The sequence below is a fragment of the Austrofundulus limnaeus genome, unplaced genomic scaffold (genome assembly GCF_001266775.1).
Source record: "Austrofundulus limnaeus strain Quisiro unplaced genomic scaffold, Austrofundulus_limnaeus-1.0 Scaffold456, whole genome shotgun sequence".
Taxonomy (NCBI): Eukaryota; Metazoa; Chordata; class Actinopteri; order Cyprinodontiformes; family Rivulidae; genus Austrofundulus; species Austrofundulus limnaeus.
Window position 1 is genome coordinate 271,956 of NW_013952858.1, and position 15,568 is coordinate 287,523.

Sequence of the window (15,568 nt, forward strand, 5' to 3'; positions counted from 1 at the left end):
AAAGGGAATAACTTCTCTAAATGATCTTTATATAGACAATAAGTTCACCTCATTTGAACAGTTAGCACAGAAATTTGACATCCATAAGAATTTTTTTAGCAGTTGCAATTGTAATACTTTTATCATTTGTATAGACATGTTTTTAAATATTATTTTTATCATAAAAAAACGCGAAACAAACATGCACCTACAGCGGGTAAATTAGTTCTTCAAATGTTACCTTTAAGTTAATTTTATTGTTTTGTGATATTAATAATGCTAATATATCAATATTTTTCTAATTTTGATCTATTTTTGCTTCTGTTTAGCATCGTCATGGTTGCTAGGTGACATGACGTACGCCGGGGTGGAGGGGAGGCTAGACCATCCAAAATTCACAGCCTCTTTTTTTCTGGTCTTCCCGGTCTACCAAGGACCCGGCCCACCTCGACAGGGTAGTCTGGGTCCTCCGGAGGACCCGGACTGTCGATTTGGACACAGCCTGGAAGGGAGGAGAGTGGCAAGAACTTTACCGGAAATACGTCACTAATGACCGTGGCATACAGGCTATTGCATGTATATCCACATCTGATTAACCCAATTGACATGGCTGCCACAGCTTACACATAAAATGCTATATATTCAGTGAGTTTTACAGAGGTTGAGATAAAATTTGATGAGGCTGTAACTGCACTATTACATGGTACATTAAAGTGCGTCCAGTGGTTGAAGACATATTTTCCTAACAGACACAGGCAAAGACATGGACAAAAATCACTTCAACATAAAACATTTACTCCTGTTCTTAAAGCTGTCAGAGTTGAGATCTCCAGAATGTTCATCACTCAGAAGACTTTCAAGTCAGCATTGTTTTGTTTGCAGCAGGGCGGTTGATCACTCAGATATATTTGCAGGCATCTCCCCGCAGTGATAAGGCTGACCTATATAACAAACCCTGCAGGATGTGGAAGGCTGCAACGATTCTGCGCATGCGCACGAGACAATTTAAACTAATACAGGTAGGTTTTAATTAAATGTTGATGATGGGTTTTGCAAAGTGCCCGGATTGTCAGTGCTTCTTCCCAACCGGGTCCGCGCGCTCCCTTGTAGCAGCTCCTCGCGCTCAGCTCGCCCCCTCATTCCAAGCCCCGCCCCTTCTCTACACGAAGCCCCGCAGTTAAAAAAAAAAAAAGGATAAGAAGATAGTCGCTCTCGAAGTGGTAAAACTTTAGCGGGGGCTGTTTGTTGTTACACTCCTACGAGGCGACAGCTTTTATTGCAGCGGTCTTCCCTCCTCCCGTAAAGGGACGGCTTTATATTCACATCACAGCGGAGCGACTTTAACCAAAGTTTTTTTTCTTCTGAAGACACTTCATGGTAAGTCCTCCTCCTCCTCCTCTTCTTCTTTCTCTTCTTTAGCGGTTAATTATTCTCATCTCGTAGACCAGTTTATGAAAACACTTTCCACTAAAACATACTTTTTTAGCTAGCTGTTGTAACTTCATGTAGCCGAACATCTGGCTGTGAACCCGCTGACATGCTGTTATTTCACATCTGTATCTACAGTCTCTGACTTGTCCGCATTATCACGGTTTGTTCGTTTTTTTTTATTATTTGTGAACGGAGGAAAAACAAACTCTGGAGTAAATATTCAGTAAGTGTTTATAGAGAAGAGGATGGAGGTTTGTGAACTTTGCTGCTGCTGCTGCTGGGCTGAACCGTGACTGACAGAGCAGCAGCATGGCTGCACTGCTTTGCTTCATCTGTCAACAAACACAACTCAGCACAGCCAGTGAATTAGTGTTTGGTAGATTATTTCTTTGTTGTAACTTTCTCGACAATAAACCTTATAGCGGGCACCTGATTGGCAGCGCCTGAGGGGACCGGAAGCTGAAAACAATTAATAACAAAAACAGAATAATCTGTTTCACAGAGAAGCTTTGGCAAATTGCGCATGTGCACAACCCACACACTCAGCTCTACTGCTCATCCCACAAATGCACGATCCTTACAAATGTGGCACCATTTAAAAGAGACATTAACAGGCTTTCCAACGGTATAAGATTTATTATCAAGAAGCATTGTTACAACAAGGAAATAATCTACCAAACTCTAATTTACTGACTTTTTGTGCTAAGTTGCAAGCCTGTAAGAGTTCATTGTCTGCAGATTAGTGTTATTTGAATTCCAACACAAACATATGGTCGCACCGGGGGGCCCTATAGAACAGTGGTTCCCAAGCTTTTCAGTTTTTGACCCACAAAATAGTACAAAACAGTAGAAGAGTGCCTCCAAACATTTGTATCAGGTCAACAAAACATGGGCATTGTAATAATATTTATTATTCTACATTTATCCATTTTAAATATACTAACCTCACTCCTTTGTAACAACTAAGGCAAAAATGTAATTAATTCAGAAAATCTTTTCAGGACCCCACCTTGACGTTTCGGGACCCCACTTTGGGTCCTGACCCCAACTTTGGGAAACACTGGTATAGAAGAATTTCATCGTCTTATTAGCTTCTGAACGTTTCAATAAAACTCATCCAGTGGTTCAGATATTATGCTGGAAACCACAAACATACATGCGCACACTCTACACAAGCAAAACCATAAATAAAGTTAGCTGTGGGTGATTAAAAAAAAACAAACAGATGCTTTTATTTGGAAAACTCAACCAGCTGGGTTAATTCACCTAATGGTAAAAAGTTCCGCTAATTCAACCTAAACTTTATTGCAGTCATGTGTCAATATGTGATTTGTTCAAACTTGATTTGAACCGGTTAAAATCTCTGAGATTTCCAGAAAGTAATCATTGGATTATAGGGCTGTGTATTGGCAAGAATTTGGCGATACGATACATATCATAACAGGGGGTCACGATACGATATATCCCAATATATTGCGATACTGTAAGCAAGGCGATATATTGTGATTTTTTTGTCCAAAAATTCTATTAAATAAAAACCTCTTACTGAAATAAAAAAAGAAAAGAAAAGCTAATGTTTACTCACAATGCTAATGCTCTCTTACTCTCTGGCGCTCAAGAGGTAGAGGAGCCAAATGGCTGGCTCACTGCTGCCAACTAGTGGTCAGAGGCTGAACTACAACATAAAAATGAACGGTTGGCAAGAAAGTTGACTTTATAAACCTTAATTAATTATCGATACAGGGCTTTAGAATATCGACACAGTATCGGGAAATGAAATATCGCGATATTTCAGTGTATCAATATTTTCTTACACCCCGATTGGATTAACTTCCTTGACTTAAAATCTTTGTTGCTGTTTATGATCCAAAGTTCTGCGAGCAGAATAATAAAAATTGTATTTGATTGTATGCACGAACGATAACACATTTGTTTATGTTTAAAAGTAGTATGTGACAGTAGAGGTAAAACAAAAGCGGCTGTGATGATGATGGCTGCCTTTCTGATGACAGCAACAAAGTCAGTACAGTCTGGTCATAAAAACATGGAAGTGTGGTGAGTGCATTCTTGATGACACTTATGTAAGTCAAGCCTCAACACTGAAACCACCACAAATATGCAGCTTGGTTTCAGCAACATGCAGTACTCCCCGTTCAAGGCTTCTGCACGCTCTGATGGACTTTCCAGATCTTCTTTGGCCAAAACAGTTGTTCATCTTAAACGGTCAAAGTTGAAAAGAAATGATTTGTTGTTCTGTAGGTTGTAGACCATTAAAAGGATGCATATCACCCAGAGTTTAATAGAAGGTTATGTTATGAGACAGAGTTGTAATTAGCCTTATAATTTTGTGAGACCTTGTGAGATGTGTTACTGCTTAGAGTCTGTCAAACCCAATTTTAGCTCATTATCTGTAAAAATGTTGGTAAGCCATTTTTTGTGTTTGCTCAGGATGCTTAGTGGTTGTGGTTGCCATATTATTGCCGCCAAAAATGATCAAGCCAAAGTGGCACATCCAGTGATTACTTTCTCAGAGTTTCATTCTAATCTGATTTGAAGAGATATTTTGCTAACAAAGCAAACACGGATAAAAACAGTATAGCTGCTTCAACTTTGGCAGCAGGCAAAAAAAGAAATGCTCAAATCTTTTGATGTAACAGGAATGCCATTCCTCTCATTTCTTTAGATCTGTTTTTCCAATCAGAAGTGCAGCAGAAGTTGTGTTTCTCTTTTCTTTGATTTGGTTTGCCTTCCCTAAGGTATTACGCCACAGCTTACTTTTGTTTAGTCAGTCAAGAGGTGAAAGTCAAGGAGGATCGTAAATCAAACCGAGGGCACTTGTTTGTTGAGCTGAAAGTGTAATATTTGTAAAGATCTTCCTAAATGACTCCCCAGCCCCTCCAGCTGCCGCGCAGTGAAAGGCCTTTTTGTTCTGTGAACGCTGCTTGCACCTCGGCGCTTTGTGCATCACTTCCCATGCGCGCTGTCTCCGGTTCGCCGCGAGTCACAGAGAAGCACGTGTGCCTCCTCCAGCCCGCTCAGAGACACGGCCTCTGAGACGTGAACATGTGGGGCTCCTGCCGCAGCATCTTCACAACCCGGTTTCACATTCGACTGGTATTACAGCCTGTGTCGTCTCGAAGACATCAGATATCACTCGGAGGAAGAGTTTTTGGGTCGACCGCATTTTTTTTAAAGTAAAAAAATGTTTCGCTTGTGGTTGCAGAATATGTGGAGCCTCAGTTGAAGTTAGTGCGTGACTATTTGCTTTGAGAACAAGAATAAATACCATTGAGGTTAAAACCAGATGAAAATTGTTTGTGTAGCAGAAAGATTGACATCAGAGTTGCTCGTCTCCCGCCACCAAAGGGGAAGACAATAATGTTTATTGCTTGTGTGTGTTTGTTTGTAGTTTAAGAAACATTTCTCATGCATCAATGGCTGGATTTTAATTTAACACTCACAAACTCATCACTGGATGTACATCTTCACTTTTGGAGGTAAACCCATTCAATATGGCCGCCACTGCTAAGCAACTTTATCAAACACCAAAATATGACTCAGGCTAGAGCTGGTTATATGGCTGAAAAACTTATCACGATATAAGCGTTTCGTATCAGTCGATATCAGTAATTATTGATTAGTTTTAGACAACACTGATCTGACTCTTGTCGAGCTTAAAGTATCTCAAAAACTGCCAAACCGGTGACGTGAACTTTCCTCTTTTATCCACAATTTCCACTCGGGCTGTTGCCTCATTTTCTCCTTTCCCTCCATGCCGTTCTTTTTAAGTTTTAAGAGGATGTGAGGCACGGTGGTGAAACAGGAAACTGCTACTTCACGTTACTCCACAGGTTTTTGCTAGCTTACCTTGTTTAGTTGCAGGAGTTTTGCTGTTTGGGCAACGTATTGATGCCTCCTTCAGTTTTTAGATGCCTCATTTGTGTGGAACAACATCATAAATCAATAATTAACTTCATATTAACCCTACGATGGTGGACCGGTCCAGCAGGCTAGCGCACTATCACTCGAATGTGCCGACAAGACGGAGAAAGAAACCCCAGCTTACACATTTTAAATGAAAGAGTTGTTTTTTAGAGGGCATTTGTTGTCCATTAACATCTTGAAGCTTTTATTTTGAAGGTGAATCTTAGCTTTCCTGGTGTTGTTTAGCTGAAAGCTCCTAGCTTATTTTATCAGAAGATTATCTACCTGTTAGCAGTTAATAACTATTATTGATAATGGACATGTTTTCTATTGATATTGAACATGTTTCTGTTGCGTTATATATCATTATTGAATTATCCCTCAGACCTAAGTTTTAAATATAATGAGTTAAAACCTTGTTATTAGTCAAGAGTCATTCCCAACACGTACAACAAGTCGTGGGTGATCATTCAAGATCTCTTTAAAACTTTGCCATTACTAGTTCGATACTGCCAATTTTCTTACTGATACCAAGTAAAATGTGGCTGGTATCTTTGATACTGATCCAATATTGATACTTTGTGATAACACACATAATGCGTCTGGTAAATCTTAAAAAGTAGTGTCATTCAAATAACCGCTTTATAAATAATACATGACATAGTAATTCATTTAATTTGAAAGTCTTTCTAAACCTAAACCTACATTTGTTTAGCACAATTTTAAATTCTTATTCTAAAGAAATATAATAATTTTTGAATAGTGAATAAAAGTGAGAAAAATATTCTAAAAGTTGTTACTTTGTACATTTTGTAGCATTGTTTGTGGGTTTGCAAGAAGGTCCTTGGCCAGAGCTAATGCTGTTTGTGGGGCCATGGCATGAAAAAGTTCGGGAACCCCTCATCTAGAATGTAATTCCAGTCACTCAGACAAAGCAGATTTTATGTTAAAATGACCTGCCGTACATCTACAGACTGAGTGACTGCCTGAACACGTGCCACTGTGCTTACGCATTACTCAAGCAGAAGAAAAAGTAGTTTCCTCCAACCACATATGAGTTAGACATAATTTGAATAGTTTCGTTATTTTCCACTATTTTCCTGTTAATGATACACATTATGTGAAATAACTAAAGTATCGATATTTTGTTTTTAGTATTGATTCTAGAGCATAAAGTTCTGGTATCGGTAGTATCGATTATTTCAGTATCGATCTGCACATCACTAGCCATACTGTTGGAATCAACTCTGCCTGTCTGTCAGTAAAATATCTCATGAACAACTGGACAGATTGTATTGAAACTGGCAGGAAGTAATTATTTGGTATACATCTATACAACTGATCAGCTTTTGGAGTAAATTCAATTCAAGATAGATGCCATAGTTAACTGATCTTAGCCAGCATAAAAATAGTTGTAACCTATTCAAAGTGACAGATTTTAGGCTAGAATTTGATGTGGTAGTAGCTGAGAGTCATAGAAGAAATTGCAGTATTGCACATGATGGTATTTACAAAGTTTAACCAGAACAGATACAACTTTGCAATATTTCTTCAAGGAGTTATTTTCTTGTGTCTGAAGAAAAACAGTGTTCTGAAATATAAAGTATGTATATTTTTGTTTATTTAATGTATATCATTGTTGTATTTATATATCGATAGCAGTGTTTGGGGCTACAGTTAAAGCTTCAGGCAGGTTTCTGCTGATTGGTTTGAGGAGATTAAGCTGCTTACTTCAGACCCCAACAGTGAGTCACTGTGTTTCCTGATGCTCTCAGTTAATGTGTTTTAATAAAGTGTGACATGTTCCAAAGTGCTTCACACCCCCCGCTTCAGTCAGTCCATGCCCTCGTCACACACTCTGACCTGCGGTCGACTCGGGGAGGTGTTTGCAGCGTGGTTCTTTGAAGCACGCAAGACCCCGAATCAACCTCCCAAAATAATCTGCGGCGCTGCAAATGGCCGCTCCTCTTGTCTCATTTCATCACTCCTTCAGCGTATATTAAGCAGAGCTCCACTCCCTGCTGTTTGTCCATGCTCCAGGTTAACCTTCCTTTTTTGGCTGACGTCTTCTATTTTTGTTCACTTTGCAGCTGGAGCTTGAAGGTGACTTCCTGTAGAGCCGCTTACAGGGAGGAAAACCTCTGTGGAAACCTGAAAAAAAAGGACGAGTTTTCCCATTTTGCATCATACTGGGAGCTGCAGAATAGTCACATGGCTCCAAGATTCCTCATTCCTTTGGCACTTCTTGCTGTGTGCTGCCTGACGTCTGCAAGTAAGTTTACGCTACTGTTGCACACGTGACACGTTCAGTTACATCCATGCAAATAACTCGACTAATCGGAGACAAGCACATGCAATATCTTTGTCAGCAATTACTGGTATTTACTGATGGTTAATTACATTGTGCTGCCAGGCTATCCCTAGTTTGCTCGTGCCATGGGATTTTCCATTCTTTCTCCCTGCAGTCCTTTCTAGACAGTGCATGTCAGAGTCGTGAGTAAGAAGGATTTGTATTCACGAAGGTGCTGACAAGTTCAGTTTTAAAAAAGATACATCAAGCCTGTCAGATTGGGTGGAATGAGACTGTGATGTTGAAAATAACCATAAAAATGGCTATAGAGGCTTTTATACACTGTTTTCATAAGTTACCCCAATCTGCTCTGCTCATCTGCTCAATGAAAATATTGATTTTTCTAGGATGATAAATGTGAAGGATTTTTTTCTTACTCATTTAATCTTAAAAGTTGAAGCAGGAGTTCAAACTTTTCTTGAACTGTATCTGTTGCTTCAACAGCAACACTCAATGAGGGTGTGCATTTATGAAAGGGCGTCAAACACACCAAGTTATATAACCATTACTCTTCAAGGAGCCTTTTTCATTCATTATGGATGCGAAAGATTAACACATTTTGGCTCAAGGTCGTTGTCAGCATGTAATGAAACAAGCAACATGCAACACCTTTGCACCAACTTTTTACTGTCGATTGTTTGTGTATTCACCACTTTGTACTTTTTGTGGTTTTGTCACTTTGCACCTGTTATTTTCTGGTTACAAAAGGAAGCTGCTTGTTGAAGATCTTTTTTTATCCAACCTGGCAGCTGCTCCAATTTTGATTTAGGGGACGTTTACTTACAGTATATCTGGTTTTTAGTGAAACTGTAACATTTATGTTGCAGCTCAGCTGTTTATTTACATGACCACAGCCTTCAGGCTCTGACACTGAAACGTTTTGAATCCCAGTCTTACAGTGGAACCTTCCAGGCACTTCCTGTTGTGCATAAAAAAACGTTGCTGTGTGCTCCACCCTCAGCTGCAGTCAATAGTTTTTCTGCACAAGCATCAGAAAAACAATCAGAAAGTAAAGTTCTTTTTGTCTGTTTTGAGTCTTTTCAACATGCAGGAGCAACCCAACCTCATCCTTGGTTCAAACAAAGGTTCCTGTATTCCTCATTAAATGCTTTGTTTCTCATACCCCTGACTGTATCTTGAAGCGCTAACGTTTCCAGGGACCACTCTCATTCAAACAGGGTCTTAATTTAGAGGCGTACACTTTGGAAAATTCTGTCTATCCAACAAACAAAAATCTAAATGATTCAGTTAATTTTTTAAAACACAGAGTAAAATCTTAAAATAGCATATATATGTCTGCTACTGGTTATATAAAACATATTCATATCCATATTCATACATATTGTGACAAAATTACTGGTTTTTTGGGGGGGTTGTCTGGGAATTAGAAAAAAATGACTATAAGCTGAAACAGAATTGTTAAAGCTAAAAGAAGCAGTTAGCTAAAAGCTGAAAGAAGCAAAATGTTAGCTGAAAGTAGAGCACTAGCTAAAAACATCAAAAGATTAGCTAAAGCCAACTGTAGCAAATTGGCTAGCAATATGCTAAAAGTAGAAAAGGGCTAGCTAAAACAGGAAAACACTATGAATACTGAATCACTATTGTTATGCACACAACTCAGTGTCTATAAAATTATAAACCCACTTGAGTGTTTTCTCATTTTATTGTTGTCATAAATCAGTTGGACCACTGTAACTCAAGAATCTCAGCTGGAATTCATATAAAATTCATGTCATTCCTTTTGATCCAGTATTTTCTTCTCTTAAACTTTATTATTTTGTGTAATGATTCATGTTTTATGTTGCTTATTTGCATGAAATGTCATTTTTTACATGATTCATTACTTCAAATTTGTATTGTTGCGCTGTATGAATTCATGATGTGTTAATAACTGTTTAATGTGATTAATTGTGGAATCTGAATTTTTAATTTGTGGACTCATGATCTCTTCCTGTGAGAGTTCCCTTTTCTGCTTAATTTGAGACTGCAAATGATTAAAGATTTGTCTGATAGAAGAAGCGGTGCATCTTTTATTAAAGGTGCTCATTGCGAACTCAAATATAAAAATGTTTATTCTGAATGAATGTCATATGATGTAACTTGAAAGAGTTTAACCCAGCAGTTTTAAATATGCAAATTTGCAAAGCAGGTACGCACTCAATGTAAACAAAGCACATTTATCTGCGCACTTTACTCAAGAAATTTGTGCATAAATACGTAGCAATTCATCAAAATAGTTAGACTTCTTGACTTTTGTTTTGTGGGACCCCAAAGTTATCAACTTCTGAAGAGAGTTGGATTATTTGTACCAACCTCCATTCATTTAACAAAAATAATATTAACGCTGTGCTGGAAAAAAAACATCAGTTTAATGCCACAGTTTTTAAGATGAATTTAGTCTTGACCATCTGAACTGAACCTACTGGCTCTGAAAGCTAATAAAACCACATTGCTTCACATAATTGTTGGAGGTTGTGGTCATATCTTTCATGACTACAGTAGATGTGGGTGGAGTTTGGAGTAGCACCAGATGCAGTTGGAGAGTTTAACACTGCTGTGGTGTCCACACTGTCTTCAAAATCTGCTGCGGATTTCTTTACTTTGTGGTTTTGAGACCAAGTTATTACAGCCACAGACCAAGGATTGACAACAGGGCCCACAGTTTGATGCAAAAAATATGTTGATCTGGTTGCAATCTTTGCACAAAGCATGTGAAAAGTGTTGCTTAGGATTCTCTTTTTGGACTGCCAAAAGTTATATTCGGACAGATTAGCTTTACATGGCTTTTAGATTTATCCAGCGTTGTGCTGCAACATCCCACGTTGTTTGTCTTTGGCAGCACAAGGATAATTACCAGTAAGAAGGCCTAAAACAGAGCAAACAAAGGTGGTTTGTATTTTCATGCTCAGCCTGGTTGCCGCCGTGGGTTATTATATAAAAACTTTTCTCTAGTCTCCAGAGATCTAGTTGGCTCTCCAGAGAGCTGACTTTTACTCCGACAAAAGCAGTGTAGTGAGTTTGTGTTGTGGGTAGAGCAAACATCAATTCTTCCACAATGCCAGGATCTAGAACACAATGAGGTCCCGAATGAAGTTTTCCTCTGAATTCTTCCTCACACTGCAGGACGCATTGTTTTACTGGGTCACGAGGGACTGATATTTACAGTTTGACAAGCGAGTGCCCTTTTCTCCAAAGTGCATTGGCAGTGAGTGCTTTAACTCACTGACAACGTTCCTCTTTAATTTAAAACTTTGGCTTTTAAACAACTAAAAACTAACTATTCATTACATTGTTTCATAAACATTATAATCACCTGCTGACAACAGAGTGGGTGATGGTGTTTTTGCACGTTTCTGCATATTCGTTTGTCTGTTACCATGATTTCTCACAAACCACTGAACAGATTTTATATAGAAAATCTGTAAAGTGTTGAAATATTTTTTCTTTTGTATATAATTTGGCACGTATCTCGCTCCGCAATTTTTATTTTATTTAAACAATTTATATATCAAAACGTTCGGCTCCTTCAGGACATTCCAGCTACAAGTTTTGGTACTTCAGCAATTTATTCTTTTCAAGATATCTAGCTTATTCTGCATTTTTTTTCATCGAAAATGAATGGAGCTGTCTTCAACATCCATAAAACTTCAAAATGTTACTAAATCTGAACTGTACTTCTTACCTTTTGTCCTGGTTCTGTGTTTTTAACTTTGTGCTAGTTTCAGCTTCCTTTGGCTTCTGTTATGCTGAATTTAGATTTTTTTTCCACATTTTAAGCCATAATTCTGTCTTTTTTTTTCAATTTCAACTTATTGCACTTCATCCAGCTTCTAATTTCAGCTGTTTTTTTGAATTTTTCAGCTAAATTCCTTTTAAAATAATTCTCTATGAAGCATTCACACTGCATTTTCTCAGGAAATGCAAATTCTTTAGTCAATGGATGGAGTCAGTTCATTAAAGATGGCTGCCACATCTGAGCGACTTTAGTCAGAGCCAAAGTGTGCATTGGTTGGTCAAATTTACAGATATTGAATTAAAATTTGATGTGGATGTAGCTGAGATCACATCCAAGGACAACTCGCAGTATGAGACTGTGTATCACTTTATATTTAAAATTTCACTAAAACAGCTACAAGTCCAGCATTTCTCAACATAAAATGATTTTAAAACTGCAGTCTTTTACTGTTATTTTCTCTAAAAACCCTTATTTATACTCAGTCACATTTGACTCCAGCATCTTTTGTTTTACTCTATATGTCTATTGTGTTGCTGCATCTGTGTAAACACTCACATACCCCTTTAAAGTAGTCATCGGAGCTCTTATGTAATGTTTAGATTAGCCTGCAGAGACTCTACTCTCAGCTTAATGCAATGCAAGATCAGAACCTCCCATAACTCCTAGAATTCAGTCTGAGAGGACCTTAACGTCTATGTTTCTCTGCTGCTTAGTTCTGCTTTTTGCTGTTTGAAGCATTTTTTTCCGTTCTATCATTACCACTTCGTGGTTGCCTCTCCTCTTTTCTTGCTGTAACCACAGTTTGGGGAGGGGATGCCTTGGCTCTTTGGGCGGATTTTGTATTTTGCAATTAGCTGAGGTCTTTCAGGAGATATGCCAGATATCAAATTTGACTCCCTTGCCGGGAACAGCTCTGGTGAGGATGCTGGTTATGATTACATGCGCTGTATCTGTTATCCGGATTTAATTTCAGTGGAGCTTAAAAACTGATGAAGCAAATTTGTCTTGCAGAGGCCACCACAAAGGTTGTAAAAAATATAAGGTTGGAGCTGTGCTCATATTCAGTCCACATGCTCAACTTTTTAGCTTTATGGTAAAGTAAACAAATTCTTTCTGTCTGGATTTTTGTATACTTTTGGCAGACTATAGTCATTGTGATGCCAACAGTGGTTGTAATAGTTTTTTCTCCCCCCACGGTCGGGTAAAAGCTCCATCTCTATATTCTGAATCCTTTCTGAGGTCCAACAAAAGTCAGGGCTGCCAGAAAGCATTGTGCAATCTCTGTGTAATATGAGAGTCGGGGTAGTAGTTGCGGGGGGAGGAGAAAGGCAGGAGCGAGTGTGGGTTGTCTGGTCCAGATCGACACACTCCACACACGGACGGCGTGCCAAACCGACAAAGTCCCTTTCCAGCACGCCAAACCAGATGTTGCCCCGTGATTCATGCTGAGGAACTGAAGCAGAGGCAGTGCTGCTAGGGACAGTGGTTGAAATGTTTACATAGCAACGGGAGTCCTGACTGGGTCTAATTACAGGTCTGCTCTCCCCCCATGGTGAAGCCTTTATCTTAACAGTGCTGTCAAGAAGGAGGCTGTGTCTGTGTGGAGCCGTTGCTTTGCCTCAGTTTAATTAACAACACTATGTAAAGTGAAATGTGGACTATTTATTGTGTCAGTGCTGAGTTTGTGTTGTTTTCTTCTTTTATAGTTAATTCTCTACATTTTTTGCAATGAAACTACCGTATTTATTCAAGTATAATGCATAAAATTTAATCCATAAAATCTTCCGTAAGGTTGGGGGGTAGTATGCTCGGATAAATATTTTTACTTATGTATTTTAACTGAAATATTGGCTTCATTCACTAAATGCCTCAGTCCGGAAATGAGACCGCGTCGTAAAAAGCAGCTGAAGTGAGCTCACCTGTGACACTGTTGTGATTCAGAGCGAGATAGTAACAGATCCAGGCAGGCAACATGATGTGAAAAAAGGGGGAAAAAAGCAGTCCTTCAACTTAGTAATGATAATGAACTAATGACATTAATGTGTGACCGGGCCGCTGTTGGAACAACAACAAACACATGTTCTGGTACACACTGGTGTCCAAGCTCAACACCCTTGGAATCAGTAACTCTCTGTAGCTGGATTATGGACTTCCTCACTGGCAGACCACAGTCAGTCAGAATGGATGACCACACCTCCCCCACCCCCACCCTCACACTCAGCACCGGCTGCCCACAAGGCTGTGTGCTCTCACCCCTGCTCTTCACCCTGTACACTCATGACTGCCTCGCTAAACACAGCACCAACACCATCATCAAGTTTGCTGATGACACTACAGTCATTGGCCATATCTCTAATGATGACGAGGGGGCGTACAGGGAGGAAGTGAAGCTCCTGGCAGAGTGGTGCACCACCAGCAACCTCTCCCTCAACACCAGCAAAACCAAGGAGATGATTGTGGACTTCAGGCGAGGGAGTAGAGCGCACAAACCCCTGAGTGTTGAGGGGACATTAGTGGAGAGAGTGGACAGCTTCAGGTTCCTCGGTGTTTATATCTCACAGGATCTCACCTGATCACTGAATACATCCCACATTATCAGGAAAGCCCAACAGCGCCTCCACTTCCTCCGTCATCTGAAGAGGGCTAAACTGCCACAGCAGCTACTCTGCACCTCCTACAGGTCCACTGTGGAGAGTCTTCTGAGCAGCTGTCTCACAGTGTGGTATGGTGGTGCCACTGCTGCTGAACACAAGGCTCTGCAGAGAGTAGTGAAGACTGCTCAGTTCATCACTGCAGCTGCCCTCCCACCCATGCAGGACCTCTACAACAAGAGATGTGTGAAGAAAGCCGTCAGTATCTCCTCTGACCCCACCCACCCCAGCCACTTCCTGTTTCAACCCCTGCCATCTGGAAGAAGGTACAGGATCATCAGAGCCAGAACCACCAGACTCAAGAACAGCTTCTTTCCCCGTGCTGTTAAACTGGTGACCCCAGCCACTCCAGCCACAACCTGAACAATCATAGACTGTCTGTTGTCCACACCTAGTTCACTTCATACACACGATTGTGTATTTAATGTTTGTGTCTAATGTTTATGCACGTTATGTCTTGTCTTTTCTGCACTATGTCCTTTGTTACTGCAGTGGAGATCTAGCTTAAAAGCATTTCGTTGCACTGTTCAACCCTGTTTCAGTATAATGACAATAAATTGAATTGAATTGAATTGAATATTCGTCTGTAATGGCGGCCGTCTACCGGTGTTCTGAAAAGGTTTGTATCCCTGAAAAAGGTTTCCCCACCAGAGGGGGCGTGCACGAGTAGGAAGAAATCTGCTTTTCCCCCACAAGATGGTCCAAATCTCATGTGAAGTCTCTGACTTTTGTGTTGGCGCATCCTGGCGGACTATGTGTAAAATGCCAGAATTCATATGATGCTGCTACAGCTGATATATCTTTGTTGTCAAAATACCTTTTAGTACATATGTTGTTAAAATAAAATGAACAGTCCAATGATCATTTGACTGATATGTATAAAGACTGCAAAGGCTGAAAAATCTTGAAGTCTGTATAAAATTGGAGGTAGTTTGAGGATTAATTTTTAATGCTTTTTAAGCTCACAAAAAGGGGGGGGGTCGTATTATACATGAGATCGTATTATACACGAATAAATACGGTACTTATTAAATCAGAACAGTCAGCTGAGTTGGTAATAGTTTAACATGTTTTTTTCCCTTCACTTTCAGCTGCTGTCCTCTGTAGGTGTTAACCACAGCGAGTGAACTCGCACAAATGATTTGCAATAGTTTTACATCACTTAAATATAAAAATTCTCCTTAGAAACTCATTAGATCTCTTCAATTCCTGCAAAAGTGTTGATGTTGTTCTTTCAGCTGCTGTCCTCTGCAGGGGTTGCCACAGTGAGCCAACTTGTTTAATGCTGAATGCCCTTCCTGATACAATCTGGGCTCAATCCTGCAGCCTCAGGATTACGAAACCGCGGTACAGACCACCGCTACAGCAGCCCCGAGTTCCTTCAAAATTATTGTTCACTTTAAAATCTGCTTTGGCATACTTACTCTATGTTTGTCTTATGCTACATCTGTTACCTTTCAGATTGCACCTTTTAATTTTTATCCTGATGCATCTCAG

General features: G+C 39.6%; 1 protein-coding gene across 1 annotated transcript in view; it reads left to right on the forward strand.

Annotated features, from left to right (window-relative positions):
* Positions 1-1,161: 1,161 nt before the first annotated feature.
* Positions 1,162-15,568, forward strand: part of tgfbr3 (transforming growth factor, beta receptor III) — a 90,064-nt gene continuing 75,657 nt past the window's right edge. The window contains exons 1-2 of the mRNA XM_014025102.1: positions 1,162-1,356; positions 7,425-7,606. Of these exons, the coding sequence (XP_013880556.1) occupies positions 7,546-7,606 (61 nt within the window). The 5' untranslated portion in view covers positions 1,162-1,356; positions 7,425-7,545. The remainder of the gene's footprint in view (positions 1,357-7,424; positions 7,607-15,568) is intronic.